Source organism: Dipodomys merriami, unplaced genomic scaffold (genome assembly GCF_024711535.1).
Source record: "Dipodomys merriami isolate MVZ:Mamm:240054 unplaced genomic scaffold, mDipMer1.0.p SCAF_59, whole genome shotgun sequence".
NCBI classification, from domain to species: domain Eukaryota; kingdom Metazoa; phylum Chordata; class Mammalia; order Rodentia; family Heteromyidae; genus Dipodomys; species Dipodomys merriami.
Genome location: NW_027206168.1, coordinates 2,967,442 through 2,981,001, shown reverse-complemented (window position 1 = coordinate 2,981,001; position 13,560 = coordinate 2,967,442). Strand labels below are relative to the sequence as shown.

The window sequence follows — 13,560 nt, the reverse complement described above, 5'->3', positions numbered from 1 at the left end:
TGAAGTCTTTTGAGGAACCTCCATACTGCTTTCCAAAGCGGTTGAACAAGTTGACACTCCCATCAACAATGTAGTAGGGTTCCCTTTTGGCCACATCTCCTCCAGCATCTGTTGTTATTAGAGTTTTTGATTATAGCCATTCTAACTGGGGTGAGGTGGTATCTCAATGTTGTTTTGATTTGCATTTCTTTTATGGCTACAGAGGTTGAGCATTTCTTCATGTGTCCATTGGCCATCCTTCTTTCCTCTTCAGAGAAGTCTCTCTTTAAGTCTTTAGCCCACATATTTGTTGGTTTCTTTGAGGATTTGTTGTTGGACCCCCCATTCTTATACGTAATCAAAGAGATCAATTTCCTGATTCTCCTTCTTCCTGAGACTACAGCAGAAGTTCTCCCCCAATCGCAGTGGCTGATGGAGTGTGTGTGTGTGTGTGTGTGTGTGTGTGTGTGTGTATGTGTGTGTGGGGGGTCCAAGCAGCCTCAGGGGGCAGCAGCTGGTAAGTGGGGAGGAATCTGTGTGCTCAGCAAACAGCAGCCACAGTGCCCAGGGGCTGCCTCCTCCCTCATCAATCAGGCCCAGCCAAATGTCCCTTCATTCTCACCACCCCAAGGGGACTGGGGCTGGGCCAGGGTCCCCAGGGGAGTGAGATGAGGATGGGTCAGGGAGCTGGGGGTGGTACTTGGCTTCTTATCCTTGGCCTCTGTTCTCTACTCTCTGGAAGCCTTCAGTTGTTCATGTCATGGAATTACTGTCATTGTGGAGACATCAGCTACAAATCACCTGTGGGGGGCTGCTGAGGGGCGGGGGAGAAGAGAAGAGGAATGAGTCAGGGCTGTGGAGGAATCCACTCTGGTTCTCACGGGACCAGCCGGAGGCACAGTTAGCCAGGGAGGTTGCTGGCACAGAGGCCCTGCCCACCCCCCCAGACTGCCTCTCCATTAGGATGGATCCTCTGGACAACAAACCAAGACCTCACCCCCTAAATATCCTTTCTGCCTCCTCCTCCTCCTCCTAGCACCCAATCCTCAGTTCCTGCTTCCTACCATGAAGTAGAAGTCTAGCACCCCAACTTTCCCCCAAATTTGCTCCTCACCATTGGGGATTGGAGCCTCTAGACCCCAGCCTCTGACTCCTTCTCCCCCCTCCACAGCTCTTGCTCCCCTCAGGGACCCAGGCGTCCTGCCCACTCCCTTCACCATAACAACCATTCTTTTTTGGAGTTGCTTAAGACTTTAATATCATTTCATTAAGTCAGTAAGTTAAGAGAAGTTTGGGGACACAAAGAGACCAGGGGTGGGCCAAAGAAGACCAAGGTAGGGGGCAAGAGGGGAGAGCCCCCCCAACCCCTTCTCCGTGGAGATGGCTCTGAGAAATCAAATATTGACAGTGAGAGAACAGAACTTATTAAATCTGGGACAGGGGTGTGTGTAGGGAGCTGTGGGAATGGCCTGATGCCTGGGTTCTGAGAGCGATGAACATTTGGGGAGGAGAGACGAACCTGTGGCCAGGAGGATGTTCAAGGCTAAGGGTCTCCATGACACAAGCGTTGTGCCCCTTACCATTGGGATGTGCTCAGTCTTGCTACCCTTGTTTCTCAGCTGTCCCCTAGAGTCCCTGGGGACAAGCCCCCACCCCATCACAGCTGTTGCTGTCCCCCCCCTCCTACCTTCTATTCCTTTCCCCCTACCTCCACCTCTGTTGATGAGCTTCAGCATCGTTTAATCGGATTGAGCAGTAATTAGCAAAGCGAGATGTTTGATTACCTATTTAGCATAATGTGGGGGGCTGGGCTCCCTAGGCACAGCCATGGTTGAGGGAGAAGTCAGAAAAGAAAATGGGGTCTATACAAAGTTCCTTTCCCTGAGGGATTCTCCAACCTGCCTTTGAGGCTCCCCTTCCCAAGCCTCTCCTCAGATTTTTATTCCTTCTGGATTTCTGCTGGGGGGGGGGGGTCCTGATCAATTAGTCACATCACCTCTCTGCCACCTGATTAGAGGATCATCCACAAGGCCCATCGTAGGCCTGTGTGTTATGCAGCTCGTTTGGCCTGACCTCTCTTTCCTTCAATTCCTGCTCTCAGCAACAGGAATCTGGGCTGAGCAGGAGGCCACAAATCAGTCTAGAAACTCACCTGAAGGATAATCACCGCGGAGGTGGTGAGGGCAAGGCAGGGGTCTGTCAATTTTAGAAATAAAAATGGTGTAGGTGGGATTGGTGAGGTCAGGGTTGGCTCGGGGTGTGCTTTTAATTCACCCACCCATCCGTAGTACCAGAGATTGCCATGCCTGATAGTGCTAGACTGGCATTTTGGAGACCTGTCAGGTGTGTGATAACCGACCGGAAAAAAAAGGGGGGAACGGAGTTGCCAGCTTCTCCTCCCTTCATCCAGCAAAGAAAATGTCATCAATTTAGCTCCTCATGGAAATGCAATCAGAGGGCTCGCTGCTGGCTTTGTCTTAATTAGGCACTATTGATGGAAGAGGGGAGGGCGCCTCCTTACTCCCCCCGCCCCATTCTGCTTCCTCCCGGTATTTCCCACGTCTCCCCAAAGCCTCTCCCGACCACAGGTACAGCTCAGTCTTGCAGGCGCCTCCCGGCGCCCCGGCCCGCAGCGCCCCCCAAAGTCTACCCGATCTCCACGTCCCTCGCCCCTCGCGTCCACCGGACGCAGCCTTTGTTCCTATGGAGAGCGAAGCCCCTCCCCGGCCCGGTCACCTTCCCCAGGGAGTCTCCGCCTCCCGCTCGCCCGCCCTCCCCCCCTCCCTTTCCCTCCCCTCCCTCCCCCCCCCCCCAACCAGCCAGGCTTTTCAAAGCCAATCCTCAGATCCCCAAAACTCCAGTTCCAGACTTCCCTCCCTCCCTGCCCCGCGGCCCCGCAATCCGAGACCCCAGTCCGGACCCAGAAGGGGGACTCGAGCCGAAGGGCAGGGGTGCTCCAGCCCCGGTTTTTCTCCCGGACCCAGCTGCAGCCACGGCTGCTTGGAAATCCTGGAGCACCTTCCAGAAGGCGAGCCAGTCTCCCCCGCGGGACGCCGGGCGCCATCTCCTGGTGCAGTTCGGGCTGGAGCCCGGGGGTCGGGCGTGGGGGCACCCGTGTGTTCTCAATGCCCTTCGGGACTGTGGCCAACTCTTTCCCGTGCCAGCCCTTCCAGCGTGGTCCCGCACATCCATACCTCCCCCTCCCCGCACCTCCCGCCGTCACTTTCTGCTTAGGTCCCCACCACCCCTCTCGTCCCGGGTCCACGCGGGGGAGAACACGCGAGGGATGGGAAAGCCGTGCAGGAGTTCGTCCACGCGCCTGCGCAGTGGCGGCGGGCTCCACGGACCTGCCACTCACCCGGCCCTGCCCGGGGTTGCCATAGCGACGCGTGCGGGTGGGGGTGGGGCGGAAGGCCACGCAGGGCAACTTCTTAGTTGGTGTGGCTCAACGGTCGCCCACGGGAGGACAGGGTCGGCGTGGCTGTGAGGTGTGTGTCGGGGTACAGGGAAGGAAGGAAGTCACGCTGGGCACTAGTGGCAGTCGTGGCAGCCTAGGAAGGGATGGTGGTTGGGGAGAGAGGGCAGCTGGGTGTGCAGGACGTGGGGTTGGGAAGAGCCAGGGAGAAAGGGTAATTTGGGGGGTCCGGGGCATTTAGTGGAAGAGAGAGGAGGGGGGGGAGAAGAGGCAGCTTTGAGGGAAGAGGAAGGAGAAGGAGCATTTAGGGGTACGGTGAAGAAGAGGGGCCAGTGGTGTGGAGAAAGCAACTATAAGGGGGAAACTGGCCCACGGGTAACCCCGAGGTCCTGCCCGGTGACAGTGAGCGCCAGGCCGGCGGCCCGGGGTGTGGGATCACGGTTGGAAGTCAGTCCCATGGCTAAGGCTCCCCAGGCTCCACTCTGAGCCGCAGCGCAGCCTGCTGCTTCCCTGGAGGTTGATGGAAGAAGCCGCGTCGCTGTAGTTGGTTTTATTGATTTGTTGACCTAACAGAACGTTTTTCCTTGGAGCAAAGTACAAATCCTTCAAGTCTGAAATTTCATAACCTATGATCAATGCCTGTAGCAGCCTGTAGGGATGAGGAAGGAAAGCTACAGGTGGCTGTCAAGTTTATAGCTGAAGAAAGAAGGAATGCCCGGCAGTCCAACATGGCCCTTGGGGATTCTCAACACCTGCCAACTTTCAGCCATCCTACTTTTCTGAGAGGCACCATTGGGCCTTCCTCATGCCCTTATTTCCTTGTGAAGTTTATTAACAGAGGACTAATGTCCTTCAGGCTTCCCAGTCTATTCTCAAAGCATTTGAAATCAAATGTTCTTAATCTTTCTGATCAGTTAACCCAGACTCAGCTAACTGATAAGAAACCCTTGTAACACACAAAACCAGAGTCCTGTCCCTTCATTTCTTTTTTGGTGTTGCTGAGATTTAAACTCAGGTTCTCATGCTGGCTTTGCAAGCACTCTGCTACTTAAGCCACAGCTCCACTCTTCCATTCTGCTGTTCAGATTTTAGTGCAACCCTTACTTGGTGCCCTGATAAACGTAGTCACTTTTGAATTCACACATTGAGTGGGGCCTCCCCCCAGTTTGATGCTTTTTTTTTTTTCTTTCTTTTTTTTTTTGGTGGTGGGGGGGTCTGGTCCTGGAGCCTGAACGCTGGGCCTGGACACTGTCCCTCAGCTCTTCAGCTCAAGGCTAGCGCTCTACCACTTAAGCCACAGCTCCACTTCCGGCTTTTTTAATTTTGCTTATGTGGTGCTGAGGAATCAACCCAGGGCCTCATGCATGCAAGGCAAGCGCTCTGCCACTGAGCCACCTTCCTAGCCCCAGTTTGATGCTTTTCTGGGGGTACTTACACTCTGAGCTGGGTAAGTGAAGGGTTTTTTTCATTAAACTGGAAGGAAATGAGGTATATAAGAAAGTCACCTTCTGTGGACCTTCTCTTACCTAGGGCCCTGTAAGATAGAGTGGCTAAAGGTTTGACTGTCTATACTTCAGCTTGGAAGATTTTTTTCCCCCCTGATCATCTTAAATTTTCCAAGCCACTTTTTGTCTCCTGCTTCTGCTTCTGCTCCTGCTCCTCTTCCTTTTTCTTCATCTTCTTGGAGCACTGGGGTTTGAACACAGGACTTTGTGCATGCTAAAGGGAACCTCTACTACGTGAGCCACACCCCAAAACCTGAAGTAGAGTTCTTTTTCTGGGCCTGGGCGCTGTCCCTCAGGTCTTCAGCTCAAGGCTAGCGCTCTACCCCTTGGGCCACAGTGTCACTTCCAGTTTTCTGGTGGTTAATTGGACATAAGAGTCTCATGGACTTCTCTTCCCTGGCTGGCTTTGAACTGCTAGGATTACAGGCATGAGCCACCAGCATCCAACTTTGAAGAAAGTGGGACACCCTAGTGAAAAAAATGAGGATTCCAAGACCCCTCTTTTGTTCTTTCTTCCTTCCTTCCATCCTTCCTTCCTTCCTTTCTCTTTCTTTCTCTCTTTCTTTCTTTCTTTCTTTCTTTCTTTCTTTCTTTCTTTCTTTCTTTCTTTCTTTCTTTCTTTCTTTCTTTCTTTCTTCCTTCCTTGCTTCCTTTCTTCCTTTTTTCCTTTCTTCCTTTCTATACTAGGGCTTAAACTCAGGGCCTGTGCTTTCACTTGGCTTTTTCAATTGGTGCTGGCCCTCTACCACTTGAGCCACATTTCCACTTCTGGCTTTTGCTGTTTTATTGGAGGTAAGAGTCTCAGACTTTTTGCTTGGGTTTGCTTTGAACCAAGGTCCTCAGACCTCAGCCGTCTGAGTATAGCTTAGATTACAGGTGGGAGCCACCAATGCCCAGCTCCCATTTTTCTTTTAGTATGTATGTATGTATGTATGTATGTATGTATGTATGTATGTATGTATGTATGTATGTATGTGTGTATGTGTGTATTGTATGTGTGTATGTATATATGTGTTTTTAATTTTAATTTTAATTTTATTTATTTTTGTCAGTCGTGGGCTTGAACTCTGAGCCTGGGCGCTGTCCCTCAGCTCTTCAGCTCAAGGCTAGTACTCTACCATTCGAGCCACAGCACCATTTCCGACTTTTTCTGTTTATGTGGTGCTGAGGAATTGAACCCAGGGCCTCATGCATACAAGGCAAGCACTCTACCACTGAGCCACCTTCCCAGCCCCAGTATTTATTTTTGTGCTGATACTAGGGCTTGAACTTAGAGCCTGGGCTCTGTCCCTTAGATTTTTCTTTCAAGGTTAGTGTTCTTGCTTTTGAGCCACAAAAAGCCACTTCTGGCTTTTTGCTGGTTAATTGGAGATGAGAATCTCACAGACTTTCCTCTGGCTTCAAAATACAATCCGCAGATCTCAGCCTCTTGCATCTGGCTAACCTTTCTTTTTCTTTTCCTCCCTCCCTCCCTCCCTCCCTCCCTCCCTCCCTCCCTCCCTCCCTCCCTCCCTTCCTTCCTTCCTTCCTTCCTTCCTTCCTTCCTTCCTTCCTTCCTTCCTTCCTTTCTTTTGTAGTACTAGGAATCTAACTCAGAGTATTGTATCTGCTAAGCAAGTGTTCTACCACTGAACTACACCCCCAGCATGCAAAGGCCCTAATGAGTACAGGCCCCTAGTACTGAGCAAGAAATAGGTACCCTCCCTCTCCCCTCAAAGATAATTATATTGGCCGGGTACTTGTGGCTCACGACTGTCATCCTAGCTACTCAGGAGGTGAGATCTGAGGATCATGGTTCAAAGCCAGCCCAGGCAGGAAAGTCCATGAGACTTGTATATCCAATTAACCACCAGAAAACCAGAAGTAGTACTGTGGCTCACGTGGTAGAGCGCTTACTTTGAGCTGAAGAGCTTAAGGACAGCACTGAGTTCAAGCCCCACTACTATACACACACACACACACACACACACACACACACACACAATTATATTGGAAGTCTCCCTCAATTCTTGAATCTAAAAGGGATTCTGGATTAGGGGCAAAATTGGGTAATGGACTCCTGTGTACTCCTATGTACCTGCAGGTTTTGCCTACACAATGTCCAACAAACCTGACAAGAAGCGGAAACCAGGGAGCCGCCGGGGAGGTGCCCGGGGTGGCCGTGTGGGGCAAGTTGTTCAGCCCCCACAGGCTAGGCCTATTGAGAATGTCCAGCCAGTCGTTGAGGTAGAGGAAGAGCCTGAGACCATCAAGGAGGAGCCTGGTGAGTACTCCATGGGGTAGAAGAGACTTTGGAAATGGAAGGTAGGTAGGGCTGGGAATGTGGCTTGGTGGTAGAGTGCTTGCCTAGCACATGAAACCCTGGGTTCAATTCCTCAGTACCACATAAACAGAAAAAGACAGAAGTGGCACTGGCTCAAGTGGTAAAGCACTAGCTTTGAGCAAATAAAGCTCAGGGACAGTGCCCAGGCTCTGAGTTCAAGCCCCAGGACTCGTACACACACACACACACACACACACACACACACACACACACACACACACACACACACACACACACACACACACACACACACACACACACACACACACACACACACACACACACACAGGAAGGTGGGGGAATGGAGGGCTTGGAGGCAGAATGTATTTTAGAATGGTCTTAGGGCAGGAAAACTGGTTCTCTTGTTTTAGGGACAAAAGGTAGGGACTACATGACACCCCAGCCATGAGGGGTCAGCAGAACCTCAGCCCTACTGCTCTTTGTGTCTTCCTCCTGGCTAGCCTCATATTTATTCTGTCTTAGAATTTCCCACCAAGGCACCGATCCTTTCTCTAGCCTCTTCCTCCTTATTTCAAGTGTTCTGGTTGTTCCCACCCCACTGCAGAGGGTTTGATCTCTTCCTTTTTTCCATTTTCACCCTGGGTGGCAAAACAAATAATGTTTTTCTCCCATTAAGCTCATCACCATGGAGACTCAGCCTGCTTTGCCACCCTTTGAATCCTAAGCCCGGCTGATGCTTTCTACCATCTGTTGAAGGCTCCTGTATCTCCGCCCTCATTTTGGCAGGGACTTGGTAGACTGTGGAGGTTCAGGTTCAGGGTGACAGGAATAGAAATCTAGAAAGAGGGAGCAAAGAATTTAAAGAGGCTGCCTCTTGTGGTTTTTGATCCTGGAGCCAGCAGGGTTGGAAGGTTTTATTTGGTATTTATTTAGTCATTGCTGTCAGGTGCTTTCCTTTAGTTCAGTGGCCAGTGTGGACAGAACTGCGGGGCAGCGTGTAAACCTGACCTTTGATAGGGGCTTCCTTGACACTACTAATGTCCTGTCAAGGATAGAGAGAACTAGAATCTTCATATATATCTATAATTTTTTTTTTTGGTCCTGTAGTAGGGTTTGAACTGAATGCTTTATGCTAGAAAAGTGTCCTACACCCAACTCCTCCCTTTTTTCTTTCTTTTTTTTTTTTTTTTTGGGTCCGGTTGTGGGACTTGAACTCTGGGCCTGGGCGCTGTCCCTCATCTCTTCAGCTCAAGGCTAGCACTCGAGCACTTGAGCCACAGCTCCACTTTCGGCTTTTTTCTTTTTGCTTATGTGGTGCTGAGGAATTGAACCCAGGGCCTCATGCATGCAAGGCAAGCGCTCTACCACTGAGCCACCTTCCCAGCCCATCCCTTTTTTCTTTCAATGTTGAAGATTGAATCCAGGGCAAGTGCTCTTGAGCTACATCCTGGGCTTGCCCTGTATTTATTTCCCTGGATGTATTATCCCCTGTATTTTGGAAATTGAGACCCAGGGTCTGAGTACACTATAAGCAAGTGTTCTACCATGGGGCCTCATACACCTCTAGAACCCCCTTTAATATATATGAGATGGGTCTTGCTGTGTAGCATAGGCTGGCTTCCAGGTGTTTACTTTTCTTGACTTTTTTTGTTGTTGTTGTTGGGCTTGAACTCTGAGCCTTGGCTTTGACCCTCAGCTCTTCAGCTCAAGGCAAGTGCTCTACCACTTGAGCCAAAGTGCCACTTCCGGTGGAGATAAGAGTCTCGCAGACTTTTTTGCCTGGAAAGATCTCAGCCTCCTGAGTAGCTAGGAATATAGGCGTGAGCCACTGGAGCCCCACCTTTTCTTTTTCTTTTTCTTTCTTTCTTTCTTTTTTTTTTTTTTTGGTTAGCCCTAAGGTTTGAACTTGTCTTTGAGCTTACTAGTCAGATGCTTTTTTTTTGGTCCGTTGTGGGACCTGAACCCTGGGTCTGTCCTTCAAGCCCCATGACCAACAAAGAGAGAGAGAGAGACAGAGAGAGAGAGAGAGAGAGAGAGAGAGAGAGAGAGAGAGAGAGAGAGAGAGAGAGAGAGAGAGAGAGAGAGAGAGAGAGAGAGAGAGAGAGAGAGAGAGAGAGAGAAATGTGCAACACTATTTCTTCTAAGTTCCTTCCCCTCCCCCAATTTTCTTTTTCTTTTTGGTGCCAGTAATGGAGTTTGAACTCAGGGTCAGAGTTTTCTTAGCTTTTTCACTCAAGGCTGGCATCTGTGGAGCCACAGCTCCACTCTCAGCTTTTTGCTGGTTCATTGGAGACAAAAGTCTATCCAGTTTGTCTGCTCAGGCCGGCTTCACGCTGGGATCTGCAAATCTCAGCCTCTTGAGATCTCCCAGCCTCCTCTGAATTCTTAAGTGCTGAGTTGAAAGCAATTTAAAATTGATTGACTCCTAGAGTCTGGGTGCATAAGGGAGTAGGGGAGAAGGGAGAACGGCAGAGGGAGGTTTGGTTTAGTTTGGAGAATTCTCTGGAAGCAAAGGGAAAGCCCTTCAAAATGAACACATTGGCCTTCAAACACCAAGGAACCATGCCTCCCCCACCTCTCACCTTCTTATTGTTTGATCTGGAACTTTTCAACTGCCCCAGTAACCCTCGTACAGAGAGATCTTGAGGTTCCCAAACTGTCCTGCATTTATGATAAATCACTGAAATATAATTGGAAGGTTCTGAGGCCTATCCATTGGAAACTGGGGGGCCTATGACACATTTTTGGTGAAAGTTGGGTGTGTGAGAATAGAAACCCTTTCCTCCTCCTCCCCTCCCCCTCCTCCTCCCTCCTCCTCCTCCTCTTCCTCCTTTTCCTCCCCCTCCTCCTTTTCTGCTTTTTTCAAACCTGGGGCCATGAGCATGCAATGCACACATCCTACCACACTGTGTGATACCCCCAGCCTTGATAGCCTTTTGAGTTCTGTATTGATATCCTTTACTTCCTTCAGTGCCCTTCAATTCCCATTAAAAGAAGAATCCTAATCAGCTTCACAATCCCTTCTCTGTAATTCTCCAAAGCTCTAACAACTTCAACTATTTCCCCCCACAGGGTTTGGCATGTATACTTATTTGGTGGTGAAATCTAACCTAAACTGACATGAAGGTATTTATGGTCTGTTTAACCCACTTAGGATAAATATTCATATCTTTTACTACAGAAATACTTATAATAGTAAAAGTTAGGTTATTAAGTATTATTCTAGAGCCTGCCCTGGTAGGGGCTGAGGGATTACATACCACACTGTATTACATATTATACTACAATTCTCTCCTCCTCTCGTTCCCCCCCCCTCCTCCTCCTCCTCCTCCTCCTCCTCCTCCTCTTCCTCCTCCTCCTCTTCCTCCTCCTTCTTCTTCTTTTGTCAGTCCTGTGGCTTGAACTCTGGGTTTGGTGCTGTCCCTCAGCTCTTCAGCTCAAGGCGATCCACAGCATCACTTCCTGTTTTCTAGTGCTTTATTGGATATAAGAGTCTCATGGACTTTCTTGCCCAGGCTGGCTTTGAGCCGAGATCCTCAGATTTCAGCCTCCTGAGTAGCTAGGATTATAAGCGTGAGCCACCAGTGCCCAGTTCTCTTTCCCTTCTTCTTCCTCCCCTTCTCCCCCTTCTTTTCTATTCTGTGATGGGGATTGAACTCAAGACCTTAGTCATGTTAAATATGCTTTTTCACTTAACTATACTCTGAACCACCTACAGTACAAAATTTTGAAATATTCCTGACATCAAGAGTCTTGGATGAGAAGGCTGGGAAGGTGGCTTAGTGGTAGAGTGCTTGCCTAGCATGCATGAAGCCCTGGGTTCAATTCCTCAGTACCACATAAACAAAAAAAGCAGAGTGCTGTGACTCAAGTGGTAGAATACTAGCCTTGAGCAAAAAGAAGCTCAGGGAGAGTGTCCAGGCCCTGAGTTCAAGCCCCAGGACTGGCAAAAAAAAAAAAAAAAAAAAAAAAAAAAGAATCTTGCATGAGAGACTGCACACTATATTTTAGGGAGAATAGAAAAAGCATAGGAGCCGGGCACCGGTGACTTACGCCTGTAATCCTAGCTACTCAGGAGGATGAGATCTGAGGATTACGGTTCAAAGCCAGCCCAGGCAGGAAAGCCCATGAGACTCTTATCTCCAATAAAGCACTAGAAAACTGGAAGTGGCACTGTGGCTCAAGCGGTAGAGCGCTCGCCTTGAGCTGAAGAGCACAGGGACAGTGCCCAAGTTCAAGCCCATAACCGACCAAAAAAAAAAAAAAAAAAAGAAAAAAAAGAAAAAGCATAGGAAAAAATCCTTAATATTTAAAATCATGATAGCAACAAATGAATGCCATTTTGTCTTCTTCTGGCGCTCTTCTTCTTTACAGAGAGGTCTGGCCCACTTTGAGGCTTACCATTCCATTACCATTACCATATTGTCTATTTTTTTAAATTAAAAAGTCATGGGGTTTGAACTCAGGGCTTGGGCACTGGCCCTGAGCTTTTTCTTTCTTCCTTTTTTTTTTTTTTTTCTCTTTTTGCTCAAGGCTAGTGTTCTACTACTTTGAGCCATAGTTCCACTTCTGGTTATTCAGTGGTAATTGGAGATGAGTCTCATGGACTTTACTGCCGGGGCTGGCTTTGAACTGGATCCTCAGATCACAGCCTCCTGAGTATTTAGGGTTATAAACATGAGCTACTAAAGCTATAGTCTATTTTTTTTTTTTTAGTTAAAAATTTTAAAGCTGTTTTACAAAGGGAGTTTCAATTTTCTTTTTAATTATTAAGTTGAGAGAGAATTCACTTACTAAAAAAAATTTACCTTTAAAGCAAACAATTCACCAGTTTTTGATATCGTCACAAAGTTGTACAACCATCAATACTATCTTATTTTAGAATATTTCATTTCCCCACAAAAGAAAGCTACCTCAAGCACCTTGACAAATTGACATAGATAACTTCTTAGTTGTATTAGAACCTTGGTGTGTTCTTCTTCTCCTTTTTTTTTTTCTGCTTATGTGGTGCTGGGGAATCGAACCCAGGGCCTCATGCCTGCAAGGCAAGTGCTCTACCACTGAGCCACCTTCCCAACCTGTGTTCTTCTTTTTTAAATTAATGAATTAACGATTTTTTTTTTTTGGTGCCAGTCTTGGGGCTTGAATTCAAGGTCTCATATTCCATTTTTTGCTCAAGGCTGGTGCTCTACCACTTGTCACATCTCCACTTTCAGCTTTTTGTTGGTTAATTAGAGATAAGAGTCTCATAGACTTTTTCTTCTGGGAATTGGCTTTGAATTGAGATCTTCAGGTCAAAGCCTTCTGAATAGCTAGTGCCCAGCTTGTGTGTGTGTGTGTGTGTGTGTGTGTGTGTGTGTGTGTGTGTGTGTGTGTGTGTGTGTGTGTGTGTGTGTGTGTGTGTGTGTGTGTGTGTGTTAGCAATGGAAGGTAGAACCTTGTACATTTGGCAAATGCTTTACCATTGAGCCACAACCCCAACTTAGAACCTTGTTTTTAGCAGCTTTCCACGAGACTCCAAGGAATTTTTTTTTCTTTATGGATTTCCCTTCCCTTTCCTTTTCTTCCCTTCCCTTCTCTTCCCTTTCTTTCTCTCTTCTCCCCTCTCCTCCCCTCTCCCCTCAAGGATTTTCCCATCTAGGCGATCCTCAGGTCTCAGCCTCCTGTATACTTAGGATTACAGGTGTGAGCCACTGCTGCCTGGCTGGATATTTCTTATAAGTGGAGTCATATAATGATGCTGTCTGATGTAACTGTCTGCTTTGGCCTATCATGTTTTCTAGTTTGATCCATGTTGTAGCATGGACCACATCCTTATTCCTTTTTATGATGAATAATATTCCATTGTATCTATGTCACATTTTGTTTATCCTTTATATATAGTGTTAATATAAACTAGCATTAATAAACTTAGGCTGTTTCTCCCTCCCTCCCTCCCCTCTCCTTCCCTTCCTTCCTTTCTTTCCAATGCTGAGACTGAACCCAGGGTCCCATCCATGCGAGGCAAGCATTTTACCACTAAGCTATATCCCAGCCTGTTTCTACTTTTGCCTATTGTGATCAATGCTGCTGTGCATATTACTAATATCTCCTTGTGTTCTGCTGTCAAGTCTTTTGGGTACATACCTAGAAGCGGCATAATTGCTGGGCAATTATGGTGGCTATGTTTAACTTTCTAAGCAGTATCTTTTTTTTTTTTTCTTGCACTTTTATTCTTCCAGAGCCATTGTTGGAGGACCTCAAATTCCAAGAAGAGTTTGAGTCTCAGGTGGATGTGGTAAGCTCGGAGGCTCCTATTCCTTCTACTAATGAATCAAAGGATGAGTGGTGGGAAGGGGTACGAGGAATCTTGCTCTTCTCCTTTTTCTTCTCCACTG

General features: G+C 48.1%; 1 protein-coding gene across 5 annotated transcripts in view; it reads left to right on the top strand.

Moving 5' to 3' along the window:
• The first annotated feature begins 3,408 nt into the window (after positions 1-3,408).
• The window catches only part of Dnah2 (dynein axonemal heavy chain 2), a 135,675-nt gene continuing 125,523 nt past the window's right edge, over positions 3,409-13,560 (top strand). For all 5 annotated transcript variants that reach the window (XM_070001485.1, XM_070001484.1, XM_070001483.1 and 2 more), the window contains exons 1-3: positions 3,409-3,467; positions 6,983-7,162; positions 13,405-13,460. In XM_070001485.1, coding sequence (XP_069857586.1) covers positions 6,997-7,162; positions 13,405-13,460 — 222 coding nt within the window. In that variant the 5' untranslated portion in view covers positions 3,409-3,467; positions 6,983-6,996. The remainder of the gene's footprint in view (positions 3,468-6,982; positions 7,163-13,404; positions 13,461-13,560) is intronic.